The sequence below is a fragment of the Pseudorca crassidens genome, chromosome 2, assembly GCF_039906515.1.
Source record: "Pseudorca crassidens isolate mPseCra1 chromosome 2, mPseCra1.hap1, whole genome shotgun sequence".
NCBI classification, from domain to species: domain Eukaryota; kingdom Metazoa; phylum Chordata; class Mammalia; order Artiodactyla; family Delphinidae; genus Pseudorca; species Pseudorca crassidens.
The window spans coordinates 35,271,943-35,285,438 of record NC_090297.1 but is presented as its reverse complement, the minus strand read 5'-3'; the positions used below and the strand labels follow the sequence as shown (position 1 = coordinate 35,285,438).

Below are 13,496 nucleotides of genomic sequence, written 5' to 3'. Positions count from 1 at the left end.
CCACCCTCCTCCGGGCCGTGGCCTCACCCTGCTGGGTGGGTCTCCTCCACTGCGAGAAGTTCCTTCCCAGAAGCAGCAGATGCCGCTCAGCGGCCGGGCGGGGAGTTGGGCCCAGCTGTCCAAGGGAACAAGGACTGAAGATCTCTGGCTCAGAAGCCCTAGTGGGAGGGATGGACAGAAAGCAGACCGTCCATGGCCCCATTCCCTGGTTATCTCCTCCTGGGCCAGGCCCCCACCTCTCCTACCTCAGCTTCCATGAGACCCCAAACTCACAAATGCTGCTCAAAGATGCGGACACTGGTGTCTCCAGCCATTGAGGTGACCAGAGTGGTGAACTCAGACAGGACAGATGGGAGCAGGAACCGGGACACCATGTGAGTGGAGCTCCTGGACACCGAGGCACATCCTGGATCCAGGACACAGAAGTCACGGTGGGGCTGTGGCATGGGGACCAGGGCAGGAGCTTAAGGGTGGGAGGGGGGCTGGGGTCTCACCCATCTGAACCATGAACTCCATCCAGCGCTGAGCGACAAGAGCAAACACAGGCTGCAGGGTGCCTGCCTCACCCTCCTCCAGCTGTGTGGTCCTGCGTCTGAAGACACAGCAGGAGTAACAGCCTTGCACCCACATACAAGACGGCTGTGTTTACATGCACCCAACATCCCCTGTGACCACACACACACACCTTTGTCTCTGGGCTCCAGACTCCGGGCCTGCTGCCCGCTCAGTCCCACCGGGAGTCCGAACACTCTCTGTTTTGTGACGCCTCCGGCCCCGAGTGTCTTCTGGCCGATCCAGGACAATGTCATCAGTTGTTTTCGGGGAACCCAAGTCCCCACATTCTGTTTTACTCTGGCAACAATGCAGTGAATGAGGAGGGGCTAAAGGGAAGGGGAACGGGGCGGAGGACGGAGGCATCATGGACGGTAACAAGAGCCTGGAGGATTTGGAGGCCCGGGTTTAGGCCCTGGAGGCTGGCCAAGCAGCCTTGGACAGGCTACTCAACTTTCTGGAGCCTCAGCTACCTCACTGGTGGAAGGCCTGCTGCAATCATGCAGGCTGTGAGGATCCGACAGGAAAAGTGGAAGTGAAAGCACTTAACAAGCTGAGGCACTCTCTGTATCAGTGAGAACTTGCCACGCTCTGCACACTCCTATACAAGGCACAGAGCAGTTTTACACAACAGGAGATCTGGGGCGGGGCCTGTAGGGGCGTGTAGGGGAGACAGGAGGCAGACAAGAAGGCAGATGTCAACTTCACCACCTCCCTTTCTCCCATTACCAGCATATCCCAGAAGCTACGTCGGCCAGCTTTGCTTGGGGGTGTCACAGGCTCGCCAGGGCGAGGGCCAGGGCCAGGGCCAGGGCCGGGGCCAGGGGGAAAGATGCTAGCTCGGCCTGCAGGGCTCTTGGTTTCCAATGACCCGCTCTTGAGACTTCCTGTGGGCACCAGACATTACAGACTCCTGTCACTGACCATCAATCCCCATTTCAGACAATCTAGCCCCAAGACTGGTAAGAGAGTGATGTGCCACTTACTCTGCCTGTTCCTGAATGGCAGTATATGCAACTGAAGGTGCGTGGCTGTGTGTGTTTGTGTGAAGGGAGTTCCTGACCATATATTCCCCCTCTGAGTGAGTGACCAGCATGCATACATTTCTACCAAGGCGTATCACCTTGCTGATGCAGGGAAGGTGATGGACAACTGTGAACGTGTATTTCAGATGGGGCCTCTGCGAGTCTCCCCAGACTCTCACGTTTGCACCTAGACCTGTGAGGTTCTCCAGACCCTGCATACCTGGGGACGTGTCCTCTGTACATAGTGAAGCTGGCAGCAGCCGGAGCTCCATGATGGCATCAGCCAGGGCCTGGCGAGCCGCTGCTCGGAGCTTCTCCTCCAGCTGCACGATACTGATGTTCCCCTTTTCCCACACATCCAGTCGAAGCCGTGGGGCCCCGTTCGGAGCTGGAGGAGAGAATGGGGGCCACTTGAGTGTGTCCCTGGTTTCTACAGCATTAAATGAACACCCCCTCCTCTGACCAAGCTTCCCTACCTGAAGAGTTATCCGGCACGACTGGGCAGCGAGTGACTTGAGTCAGCTGCTCAAATTCCTCCTCGTGCAGTGGGTCTGGGGGCCCCGGAGAAGAGGGGGGGCATGATGCCAGTGAGATGGGGGCTCCCTCCTTATCCACAAAAGCTAGAGTGATGCAGGCGACCCCTAGGTAGAAATCCACAGGAAAGCTCAGGTCTGGGACTTCCAGGCCCTGCCCCACCCCACCCAACCCCCCTCAGCTGCAAGGCTGGGAAAGGCCCTCAGCTGCGAGACAGGAACAGGCTTTCCCATGCCTGGTGGTGCCACGGGCCCAGGCCCTGCACTGTACCTTTGCCCCCAGTGCCTTGTCCTCCAGGCTTGTTGTACAAGTAGATGTCCAAGTCGGGGAGGCCACCCTGTGGTGGGAGTGGATGCTGGGGAGAGAACGGCCACCGAGCACTAAGACCAGGCAAATGGACAAATGCCATCAGGGAACGGGTACCCACAAGGGGAAGTGGGGGACAGCTACACGTAGAAGCACAGGAAGACACAGGTAGGTAATAAAGGCCAGGGAAAGGGGGCCTGGGTGTACACAGGTCCATGGGCAAAGGTACATTGGCAGGGGCATCTGTAGCAAACAGTTACACAGCAAGGGCGTGTGGTGGGTGGAGGGCCTGGTGCAAGCGGGTGGGGAGAGGTGCGTGCAGTCTCACCTGGAAGTGGTTCCGGCTGTTGCTGTCTGTGTACTTGGGCGAGTGCAGGAAGATGAGCAGATTCTGCCGCAGGTACCAGGCCAGGGCAGGAAGCCAGGGCCTGCAGGAGGGCGGCAGCGCCAGATGCAGCACCTCCGAGGGCAGACTTCCTGGGGGCTGGATGAACTGCAGAGGGAGGGAAGGAAGGGGAGTCAGAGATGAAGAGGTTCCCACGGAGACCGTCCCTGCGGCTGGCTGCGTGGGAGGAGCCATGCAGGGAGCCTGGGAGGGAGCTGACCTCCACATCAGCCGGCGTCAGCTTGCAGTTCCGAACGAGCATGACTGTGATGACATCCAGGGTGGCCTCATCCAGGCGCCGACGCAGAACCCGCACCAGCTCATCTGTGATCTCGGGACCTGGACACAGCCACAGTGGCAAGGTGGGGACACGGGCGGAGGATCCAGCTACCCCCATCCCAGCCCTTAACCCCAGACTCAAACAGACTCCCATGCACCAGAGGCAGCCAACACCAGGTTCTGGTTCTGCCAAGCTACTCGTACGTGACCGTGGACAAGTGAGTCTAACCTCTCGAAGCCTCGGTGCCCCCCTCAATACAATGGGGATAATAATAGCAACTACCTCATATGTCGCAGTCTTAGCCCAAGACTAGTGCACACTTTTGAGCCATAAATAAATTAAATGAGCCAGTTGCCTACTGGATGCCTCAGGCTCATCGTATCCCAAACCGAACCCATCATCTTCATCCCAAACCTGCCCCAGTACCCGGCCAGTGGTACCACCATCTATCCACACAGTCACCCAGGACAGACACCTGGGTGTCAACTTTTACAGCTCCTCTTCCCTAAGCTGCATTTCAGTCAGCGACAGGTCCTACCCCTAAACACCCCAGGAGCCTGTCCTTTCCCACCCAGCTCCTGCTCGAGAGGAGCCCAGAGCACAGCATGAGCTGGCATAAGAAGAAGAGAAGTCCCAGAGGACTTTGGAACCTCATCTGGTCACTCCCCTACCCCTCCTCATGGCCCTCACCTGCCTGCCCTACGCCATGCACCAGCAGCTGGATATGTCTGTCCACTTGGCCCACAGGACGAGCAGCATCTGAACCTCGGCTGGAGGCCATGTCCAGGGGGGAACGAGGACCCTGCAGGGAAACTCTGGTCAGGGCCCGGCTCCAGGGAGCAAAGTATGAGGGAGCACAGGGGCGTCAGGGAGTGGGGGGATACATGCCGAGGCTTCCTCAGAGTAGATGGGCTCCTGGCTTCGGGACAGAGCTAGGGACGGGGGCAGGGCATCGCCGTCCCATGGCCGCTCACTGCAGGACGTCTCCAGGAGCCTGGGAAAGAGTGGCAAGGGCTTTGGACATACCTCCTCCTGCGCCAACCTTAACCCATGCTGTAGCCCATCTTCTCAGGGCCCACATACCGCAGATAGTACACAGCCTTCGTTGCTCGCTCCTGATAAACAAACATATTCTTCCGGTTCACCACGGAGAAGGCATTGAGCACAGAGCGCAGGGCCTGGATGGCTGTGAGAGGAACATGGGTTTAGGAAACTCCCTTCTCCAGATCCCCCCCCTCACAACCTCGACTCCCCTGAACTCTACCTGCCCTCTCAGGTCAATCACATACCCCGAGAGACCCCCATGCTGGGCCCCATTTTGAGGCGTGAGTGGACTCGAATCACGGTTCCCCACACAACGTCACAGGAGAAATGGCCAGGGACAAACTGCATGGTGGCTGCTAGGTACCCTCGGGGTCCACAGCTCTCATCAGCAGTGTAATCTGGGGGAAGGGAGACAATGGATCAGAAATGGGACACAGCCCTCTGCCCTGAGACTTCTCACCTGTGAACCGGCCTACCTGTCCTACTCCTCGGGCCTATTACTCTGCAGGGGGGATAGATGGTGATTCTGGGTAATAAGATAGGACCATGCTTTTAGGAAGATAAGTCACAGCACAAAGGTTTTCAGAACTATGTCAGGGAGATGTGGAGAAGGAGCTAAGAAAAGGTGTCAGGCAAGGCAAAGCATGAGAAAATCCTGCAGATAATGCCAAGACACTCTGAGCCTGTCACAACATATACATATACGTATACACACACATATACATATACACACATATACACATACGGGGTACACAACATACACCCCCTTGTGTACTCATTGGGAGTTGCAACAATAACCCCATTAAAACAAAAAGGGCATGACTGCTTACACACACGTGCAGCAAAGTGGGGGGAAACTACGTCCTGTGCTTTGGAGGACAGCTATCCCAGAGAACCCAAAGGGTAGTGTGGCTCTACGCAAGAGCCCATGGCCATAGCCCATGGCCTCAATCCACCCTTTTTAGGTTTCCAGGTCGATGAGGAACCTTCCGGTAGGTCAAGGTGGCAATTTGGTTTCCCAGAGAAGCTGCTGTCAGATGTGAGCAGCATGCAGGATACCTGGGAGGCTGCAGAGTCTGGAATGGAATGCTGGTTGCTAAGGGTTTCAGCAAAACCATATGGAGAGACTAAAATGAGGAAGGGCTGGGTCTGGATTCTGACTGATCTAACATCCTGGGCTGCTGGGAGCCATTGTGAAGTAAAAGTGCTTGGCTGTCACAGCTCATACTCAATTTGCAGAAGATGCTTCAAAACCCTGGGAAGTCCATCAATTATGGGGATTCTGCTTTGATATGGAATACGTCCCAGGATGAGCTGAGAGATGTACTCTCCCGGAGCTGTTAGGAACGCTCGTCCACAGACTTGCTGAGAATGTTAAAGATAAGGAGTGATCTGACTTTTATAACAGAGAGACAACGGCAAAGGAATGGCATGATCCGGCTTTCCTCTGTGAGCTGGGGTGAGAGGTCATGAGGAGTAAGAGAAGGGAGCAGAATTGCAGAGACTTCAATTACCATCTTGAGTAGATTATCACGTTTCCTAACCACGACCAGAAATCTCAGATTATCACGTTTCCTAACCACGACCAGAAATCTCAGAAACCCCGAAGGGTTCTGTGCCTGCCTGCCTGCCTAGAGGGACAGCCAATCAGAAGGCAAATCCTTCTACCGGCCCTCAGGCTCCACCCCTCTGTTTTTCTCCCCTGTGAGCTGGCCCACTTGTCCACGATGCCCCTGCCCCCTTCTTCGGCCCTGTCTATTACCCTGCAGGGGAAAGACGGTCATTTTGGAAAAGAAGGTAGGACCAGAGAGAGGCGTGCATTTAGGAAGACAGGTCACAGCAGGGGCCTCTTCCGTGTACCTTCTCTCCTGTATTTCTCCCCCTCTGCTGGCTCTTTCCCGTGGAACATAAGGGTGCTCAAGTCTCTACCTTATTTTAAACTCCTGCCTTGCCTCCCACCTTCCTTCAGTTTCTGCCGGATCTACTTTGTCTCCTCCTTCACTGCCAGGCTACTTGAAAGACAAATTAGTCCCAGCTCCTCTTCCCGAACATCCTTTCATGTTTCCATTTCCTCTGGTTTCTACTCCCGTCTCTCCATTGAAAGCATTTTCACTAAAGTCACTGATGAACTCGCAACAGCCAAACCTGGTGATCCTTTTCTGTCCTCTCCTCCTTGCCCTCCCTGTAGTACCTGGCACTGATGGCCAGTTAATGGTGACTCTACCCGCAGCTTCTCAACAGAGTCTTCGATAAAGCCAAGGGCAGCAGCATCCCCTGGGGAGGGAGGCTCCTGGGTGGGACCCACCATCACTGGGCAGTGGTACCCGCTGACGGGAGTGGAAGGGCGTCTCGCTGCGCCATAGATCTTCTTCACTCTCAGCCACCAGAAGAGAGTTACACACGTGACTGTCATGAAGGTCCTGAAGCAGCAGCCGCTGGGAGAAGAAGGAGCAAGGTCTCAGGGAGCTGAAATATTCCCCCATACAATGGTGGGGGTGGTGAGGGGTGATCAAAGGCTGGAGAGAACGCCCATTACCACTGGGGGTAAGAAGTCAAAAAGAGCACCTGTAACCCTGGGAGCTCAGAGATGACGTCTGACAGCCACTGGGCTCCGGGCTCTGAGCACTGAAGCCCAGTTAGGAACACCTGTCCCTCCTCTTTGCCAGAATCTGCTCACCATCTTAAAAAAATCTCTTCTTCCCAGCTTTCCCTGACACTGCAGGTGGTCAGATCCCTGTTACATGCTCTCACACCAGTCTCTGCTTTTCCTCTGTAGAAGCCTTCACAATTGTAGCGGAAGTAGTTAGTGTGTTTTAGTTGTTCCATGTCTATCTCCTCCACTTGACATAAGCTCCAGAGAGTCAGGGTTTCCCTCTGTCTTGTTCACTATCGTGTCCCAAATGGTAGCACAGTGCAATGAGAGGGAGCATCTCACAGACACTGGGAGGGGACTAGAGAGTAAACCACCCTGGGGGTGGGTTAGGAGAGCTCCCCAGTTTGTAGGGAGCCTGGGGAGTAATAGCATCCCACTAACTAAGGGTCAAAGAAAACATCCAAGATGGATCAACAGCCTCTGAAGGTCAACTTCCCGGAAACCCCTTCCTCATCTGGGCTGTGTCCCATGCCTGGAAAGCCCTGCCCCCTGCTGCCTCTTACCTGGTTGACCTCCCTGCAGATCTCCCCAACTCGCCTCACCAGGAGCTGCTGCAGGTGGCGACACTCAGTGCCTGGCCCCCCATCCTCCCGAATCAGGCTCCTGGGAAGGATGGATCAGACAGAATTGCACGGGGAGGGAATGGGGGGAGGGTGTCATGGGAGTTGGTGCCAAGAGGAACCATGAAAAGGAAGGAGGACTGGACAAGGGGAAGTAAACAAGATGGGAACTGGGAAAGATGGAATTCTCGATAGCAATTCTGGAAGCCTGGGTTCCATGCTTGCCTCACCAGCTGCCATACTGAGGCTTCCATCATGCAGCTCACCTTCTCTACCCTCAGATCTTCTTCCTCAGAATGGTGGGTCCTCCCTTCTCTCAACACCCCCACTCCTCTCAACACTGTGACTACAGCAGTACTGAACCAGATACCTAGGTATGGTTCCTGGCGCTGCCGCTTACTAACTGAGACCTTGGGCAAGTGTTTAACTTATCTGTGCTGGAGTTTCTTCATTCAGACCACGAGGATAGTAATACCTCATAGGGCTGTTACAGATTAAATGAGTTGATCCATGTAAAAAACTTAGAACGGTGCCTGCCGCATAGCAAGTACTTGTTAAATATTACCTATCATCCCTTATTTTCATGTATCTACAGCTCCTGAAGCTGCTGTGAACTACAGATGCTCTTAATGCTCGGCTAGGAACCAAAATTCTCATCAGCTTTTCAACTCCATTAGGAAAGCAGAGTGATGTGCTTTGCTACAGTCTGTGGGAAGTGGTCAGGAGCCCCCAACCTTAGAATACAAGTCAGACCCCTACCCAAACTCTCAGCCCCAAGTCTAGCCTTCTAACGACACTGAAGCGGGGTGACGTGGGACCAGGGAGAAGCTAACATCAGAGTTGGGTGTAGGGCCCCGCTGCTCCTTACCGCGCGTGTGCATACACTTCCACACGGTCCTGCAGCACCCGGACGATGAGCCAGAAGTCAGGCAGGCAGGGCCCAGGGAGGCCCGCAAGTGAAGGCTGTGGAGGCGCCGGGCCGGGCGGGGTCCGCAGCGTGAAGGGGGCCTTCTCACCTGGGGTCTCACTGGGACCCTCACTGTCTGAGCCACTGCTGCCACCATCGTAACCTGTGTCAAACGTGCTGAAGTTCAACCCCATCCTTAGGCTCATCTGAGCCCCAAGTGTATCAGCTCGGTGGGCCCCTCCAGGTTAGTCCCTTCTGATGGCCCTGCCCAGACCTTTCACTGTGCAGCCCTGAGTCCACTTCCCATCAGCTTAGTCTTCCATGCCCCACCCCAGCTTACCTAGGTGGTCTGAGTCCACACTGCCCTGACTGGACATGAGTCTGAGTCCCCGGCTGGGCCCAGGCTGGCTCCCTGGGAAGAGAAGGGAAATGCCTGGAGCCTCTCTCAATCCTGCCGAGGATGCCCTCTGAACGTGGAAGCAGGGCCAGGGAGGTGCAAGTCCTCTCTTACCTCGCTGGGGCAGGCTGGGCAGACTGATGAGCAGGGGGCCCTCAGAATCCTCTGGAGAGCCAGGGGCTTGGGGGCTGGCTATCAGGGCCTGAGAGGCAGGAGATCAGGATGGAGTACAGGCCCCACACTTCCACCACCACCTGCTCCGTTCCCAGGTCAGCCCAGGAAAGACTCACCTCCCCTTCGACGCCTTCCGCCCTGTCCTCCTGGCTGTGCCAAGCCCAGGCCGCCGAAGGGGGCTCCCCATGGGACCCACCTGGCTCTTGGCCCACTGCCACAAAGAAGAAGCCGCTGTCGGCGTCCTCAAGAAGAATATGCCCAGGGAGGTGGAGGCGGCGGAACTCCTGGGGAGCAGGAACCAAGGGCAGAGGTTAGGCAGGACAGCCCTCCCTGGTCACGGCACCCCACACTTCCTCATCAGACCCTCACAACTACCTGGTGAAGCAGACACTAGCATCCCTACTGCTGAGTTACAAAAAGGCTCAGTGACTTGCCTAAGGTTCAACAGGCCCAGTGGCAAGGTTGAGCTGGGTCTCTTCCCACTGAGCTGGGCTGCCAGGCGTGGGGTAGAGGTCAAACAATAGGGTGAGGAGGTGAACTCAAACCAAGAGAGGGCCTTCCGGTTCTGCATGTGGAGTCCAGGGACGGACGGGCACCCAGGTGACCAGGGAGCATTCTGCGGGCAGCATACCTCCTTGAACTGTGTGAGGGAGCGCTCTGGCCCGAACACAAAGCTCAGTGGCAGAGTCTGGCGAAGGCAGGTGGAGCGTCCGAGAGAGCTATGGATGTGGGCGGCTGCACGGTGCAGGGCGGGGCTCTGGGGGAGGCCCCCTCTTCGGAGTGCCCCCACCATCTCGTCCTCCAGCAACCAGCGGATCTGCAGGGGGAGAGCAACCGAGGAAGTGGTGAAGGGCACTTCCCATGCTGATTGGGACGTCACTGCACTCTTAGATTAGAAGATACTGGAAGATACTCCACCTCACAGACTGAGAGGCCCCACTTGGACCCCAGCATAAACAGGGTGCCTCACCTCACCATCTGATGGAAAGGGTGTCAGTTACAGAGTTGAGGGGCTGTCACTTAGGTTGGGAAGGCCCTCACCTCACTCATGGTGGTCTCAATAGCCAGTCTGTGGGGTGTGGCCAAATTAGATAGTCCTGGGTGCCTAATTGCAAGAAAGGTTTAGATATTGGTTTCCAGAAAACAAAACCAACAGGGAACAAGGAACTCAGAGAGGGAGTATAAGGAAGTACCTGTCTTCTCCTGGAGGTGGCAGTGGGGGCCCCAGGCCATCATCGGACGGTTGCCCTGGGGATCGTGGGAAGGACGTACTGCTCTCAGATGTTGACCTGAAACAGGGTAGGAGCAAAGGTCAAAGGTCAGCAGCTACTATCCTCCTAGGGCCTCCTCAGCATTCCTTTCTTGGAATCCTTAAGGTACCCTTAGTCCCCAGGTGCCCACAGACTCCTTAATGGTCCCGCTACTCCAACAAGACCCCAGATACCCCCCACCAAACTTGCTGTCCCACCGGTGGTGCTGAGGGTCTGAGGTCGGGGGGAGCTCCACTTCCAGGGGCAAGGTCAGCACAAAGACGTCCAGAGTGACACTGAGGTCCCGCAGAGGAACTCGGCCTCCAATGGGGGGGCCTTCCAGACTAGAAAGCACCTGGCCTGGGAGAGGGGGAAAGTCAGGGGTTACTGCAGCCCTGGGATGAACACAGCTTCCAAGTCTCCAGGGCTAAAGAGTTACACCCGTAGGCTCTCTCCCCAGGCAGGCAGACAGGCTGCATCGGACCAGTGGCCCTTCCCTAGGCACCCCAAACTCACCCAGGCAGGTGGGCAGGCTGCACACGGGTACTGAGCTGTGCTGGCCGCGTAGCCGCACAGAGCATGTGAGGTGCAGGAAGAGTGGTGGCAGGTCATGTGCCAGGCTCTCGGGCCCCGTGGGTGAGTCGCCCCCCAGGATGCTGAAGGAGTCTTCATCAGGGTTCACGGTATCTGCGTCTGACAATGAGGCGGAGTCCAGCCCAGCAGGCCCCAGGTCTGGTTCACGGCTCTCGAGGTATTCCACCTCCAGCTCTGGGTCACTCTCGGTGACCACACAGCAGGCAGACGTGTCTCCTAGAGATACACGTCATGTGGATAGGTTGGCAGCAAAGGCCCCCGAATCTTGGCTTGAAGCAGCCTTTCCACCTCTACCCGCTTGCCTATATACCTTCTTCTCCCATGAGCTCAGCCTCTGAAAACTCCAAGTCACTGACTTTTCTGTCTCCTGCGTCCCGGGGGCCCTCATCCTGGACAAAAGAAAGAGACAGGATGATCCAAGGCAGGGCCTCAGGGAACCGAGAGTTAAGAGGATCCGGGTGGGTCAAGCGGGGCCTCTGGGGCTACAGTTGGGGGTAGGAGCGAGGTAAGGGAGAAAGCCACTCACCTCACGCCTGCTCGATGGAGGGCAATAGAAGAAGTAGTGGGGATTGGAGGGCACTGTGCGGAAGTAGAGACCACTGATCTCCAGGAACTTCTCCTGGTTGGGGGTTAGAAGGAGGATACGATGACAGTCACTGATCGGCAGGACACTGCTCTCACCCTAGAACAGACACCTATACACCCCCAACCCAGGAGGGACCACTGCCCCTGTGCAGGCAGGACTCTGCCCTCTCTCCCCTCACCTGGATGAGGCTATGAAGGGCATCATGCGCCTCTCCTCTGAGCTGGCAGACGTCTGTCAGAGATATCTCCAGGCCAGGGTCTGGATGGCCAGGGACACGGGTGCTCTGAAACTCAGGCTCGCTTAGGTCCTCGGTCTCTATGCTGAGTGGTCAGGGTGGGGTGAGGGACAGTGAAGTGTTAGGCACCATCAAGGCCTAAATGAGCCTGCTTCCCGAGTGGGAGCAGCACACACCTGTCTGTCTTTGCCTCTAGGAAGGGTGCTTATTAGCACACGACACGGGCGGGAAGAGGCCGGGAGAACCAACCCACCCATCTTGGCTCTAACCTCATTTCTTAGTGGCTGGACATTGCTGTGAAACAGAGGAATGAGTAAGGCTGACTCCCAGTTTTCTGACTTGGACCAGTGGGTGGAGGGAGAGATCTTTCACCGTGGAGGAGGGACACAGGCGGAGAAGCAAGGGTTGGTGGGAAGAAAGTGCACTCATTTAGGAGGCATGAAAGGTGTGGGATCTAGACCTCCGGAGAGAGAACTGGGCTGGACTTCGATCTGGGCATCACCAGTGCACTCATCCTTCCGCTCCTTCTGCTTCCCCAGTGCTGATCCACTGCAGACACCAGACACACAGCTGTCTGTCTACATGCCTCTCTCCCTCCCTTCAACAGTTTTTGCCTCTATGAAACTCACAGTTCGGGGGATTATTACTATTATGTGAATGTCCTCAGAACAAACTTCTACTTTCACTGATGGCCACTGACAACTCCCCACCCCTAATGTAGCTCAACACTCCACACCAGAACAGGAGAGCCAGGAGAACAAGGAGAGTAGGAGAGGAAGACCGCCGTGGGTGCCAAATGGGAGAAAGAAGCCTGGGCAGGAGGGGTGGGAAGCCAGGACAAAGCACGGCTGGGGACTACCGTGCCCAGCCACTCCCCCAGGTCAGAAGGCCCCTGCTTATAGGGGCTTGTCTGTGTGCTCCCTTATATGTCATTCAAGGACCATCCCAACCTGGACTCAGAAGCCAAGACAGCTCGTTCCCGAGGCTCGGGGCCCTCCTCCACACTGCTGCTGAAGGGCCCAGGGCTGAGAGGACCAGGGCTTGGGGGTGCATGAGGCAAACCCCGAGTGTGGCCACACAGTGCGAGCAGAAAAGGGGTGATGTCTACTTCCTGTAGTAGCTCCTCACAGGCGTCCACTGCTATCAGCATGTCCTGCGAGGTCACGCTCTGTGCTTGCTGCAAGCTCCGGAACAGCCCTAGTGGAAGTGGAAGGGGCCACGAGGGTCAAGCTCTGCAAGGGCCTCTCCAGTCCCCATGCCTGTAATCCTACAAAGTGGGCTCCTCCCTGCCACGGCGTCACACTCACCACGGACGTAGCATCGCTGTGCATGCTCCTGCAGCAAGGCACAGTGGGTAGCTGCCTCCTTGTGCCTGGGCTCCATCCAGGCTGAGGAGAGGGAAGGCTGGTCGAGGAGCTGAGTCCTAGCAACAGGAGGAAAGAGACGGCTTGGCCAGCTCCCCTGGTGACACCTCAGACTCACCATCCCCAACCTTCCAGTGGATCATCCCTGGGTCCCTACCAAATGTATCCATGGCCCAGCAAGCTCAACTGATGTGCTGAGGAAGTCCAGCATGAAACGGGCAGGACATGGCTCAGAAGCTGAGCTCCTGCCACTGACCATCAACCTGTCTGCCCGTACCCCTGAGTATGTATCTGAGCCACAGCTGGGGGCCACGGTTGGCTGGGAGTTGGGAGAGGACCTAGGTCAACACTGAGGGCACTCACCGGAAGACGAGGTCTCGGGGCGCCTGAGGGGGCTGCACACCCACCATCTGCTCCCTCAGCGCTTCCAGGGAACAGCTATAGATGTAGATAGGACACCGCGTCCGGGGCCCATCTGCACCCTCTGTCTGTGAAGCCTGGCGCCCAGTGTAAGCTGGTAAGTCCTGATGAAAGGGTGGGCTCAGCTCTCCTGGATTCTGGGCACTGTCTGTGGGCAAGAGGTGGCACATGGCTTTGAGCCCTCTTATCTGTTCCCATTTCCGCTGCTGCTTAACTGACTTAAGAGTTAG

General features: G+C 56.5%; 1 protein-coding gene across 7 annotated transcripts in view; it reads right to left on the bottom strand.

Moving 5' to 3' along the window:
- The window catches only part of SZT2 (SZT2 subunit of KICSTOR complex), a 51,175-nt gene that overhangs the window by 10,629 nt on the left and 27,050 nt on the right, over positions 1 to 13,496 (bottom strand). For 6 of the 7 annotated variants that reach the window (XR_010940794.1, XR_010940795.1, XM_067725792.1 and 3 more), the window contains exons 26-56: positions 13,210 to 13,414; positions 12,790 to 12,905; positions 12,433 to 12,679; positions 11,426 to 11,567; positions 11,188 to 11,280; positions 10,972 to 11,050; positions 10,584 to 10,877; positions 10,286 to 10,427; positions 10,011 to 10,106; positions 9,859 to 9,922; positions 9,449 to 9,634; positions 8,934 to 9,101; positions 8,758 to 8,845; positions 8,587 to 8,679; positions 8,208 to 8,409; positions 7,283 to 7,382; positions 6,432 to 6,561; positions 4,372 to 4,524; positions 4,166 to 4,268; positions 3,971 to 4,076; positions 3,773 to 3,884; positions 3,023 to 3,141; positions 2,746 to 2,910; positions 2,382 to 2,466; positions 2,054 to 2,218; positions 1,798 to 1,965; positions 1,282 to 1,439; positions 686 to 852; positions 495 to 592; positions 274 to 406; positions 28 to 158 (exon numbers count right to left, since the gene is read on the bottom strand). Coding sequence is in view for 5 of the 7 variants with exons in the window: in XM_067725792.1 (XP_067581893.1) it covers positions 28 to 158; positions 274 to 406; positions 495 to 592; positions 686 to 852; positions 1,282 to 1,439; positions 1,798 to 1,965; positions 2,054 to 2,218; positions 2,382 to 2,466; positions 2,746 to 2,910; positions 3,023 to 3,141; positions 3,773 to 3,884; positions 3,971 to 4,076; positions 4,166 to 4,268; positions 4,372 to 4,524; positions 6,432 to 6,561; positions 7,283 to 7,382; positions 8,208 to 8,409; positions 8,587 to 8,679; positions 8,758 to 8,845; positions 8,934 to 9,101; positions 9,449 to 9,634; positions 9,859 to 9,922; positions 10,011 to 10,106; positions 10,286 to 10,427; positions 10,584 to 10,877; positions 10,972 to 11,050; positions 11,188 to 11,280; positions 11,426 to 11,567; positions 12,433 to 12,679; positions 12,790 to 12,905; positions 13,210 to 13,414 (4,308 nt within the window). In the remaining 2 variants the exon portion in view is untranslated. The remainder of the gene's footprint in view (positions 1 to 27; positions 159 to 273; positions 407 to 494; positions 593 to 685; positions 853 to 1,281; positions 1,440 to 1,797; positions 1,966 to 2,053; positions 2,219 to 2,381; positions 2,467 to 2,745; positions 2,911 to 3,022; positions 3,142 to 3,772; positions 3,885 to 3,970; positions 4,077 to 4,165; positions 4,269 to 4,371; positions 4,525 to 6,431; positions 6,562 to 7,282; positions 7,383 to 8,207; positions 8,410 to 8,586; positions 8,680 to 8,757; positions 8,846 to 8,933; positions 9,102 to 9,448; positions 9,635 to 9,858; positions 9,923 to 10,010; positions 10,107 to 10,285; positions 10,428 to 10,583; positions 10,878 to 10,971; positions 11,051 to 11,187; positions 11,281 to 11,425; positions 11,568 to 12,432; positions 12,680 to 12,789; positions 12,906 to 13,209; positions 13,415 to 13,496) is intronic. The other variant, XM_067725796.1, reaches the window with a different exon arrangement.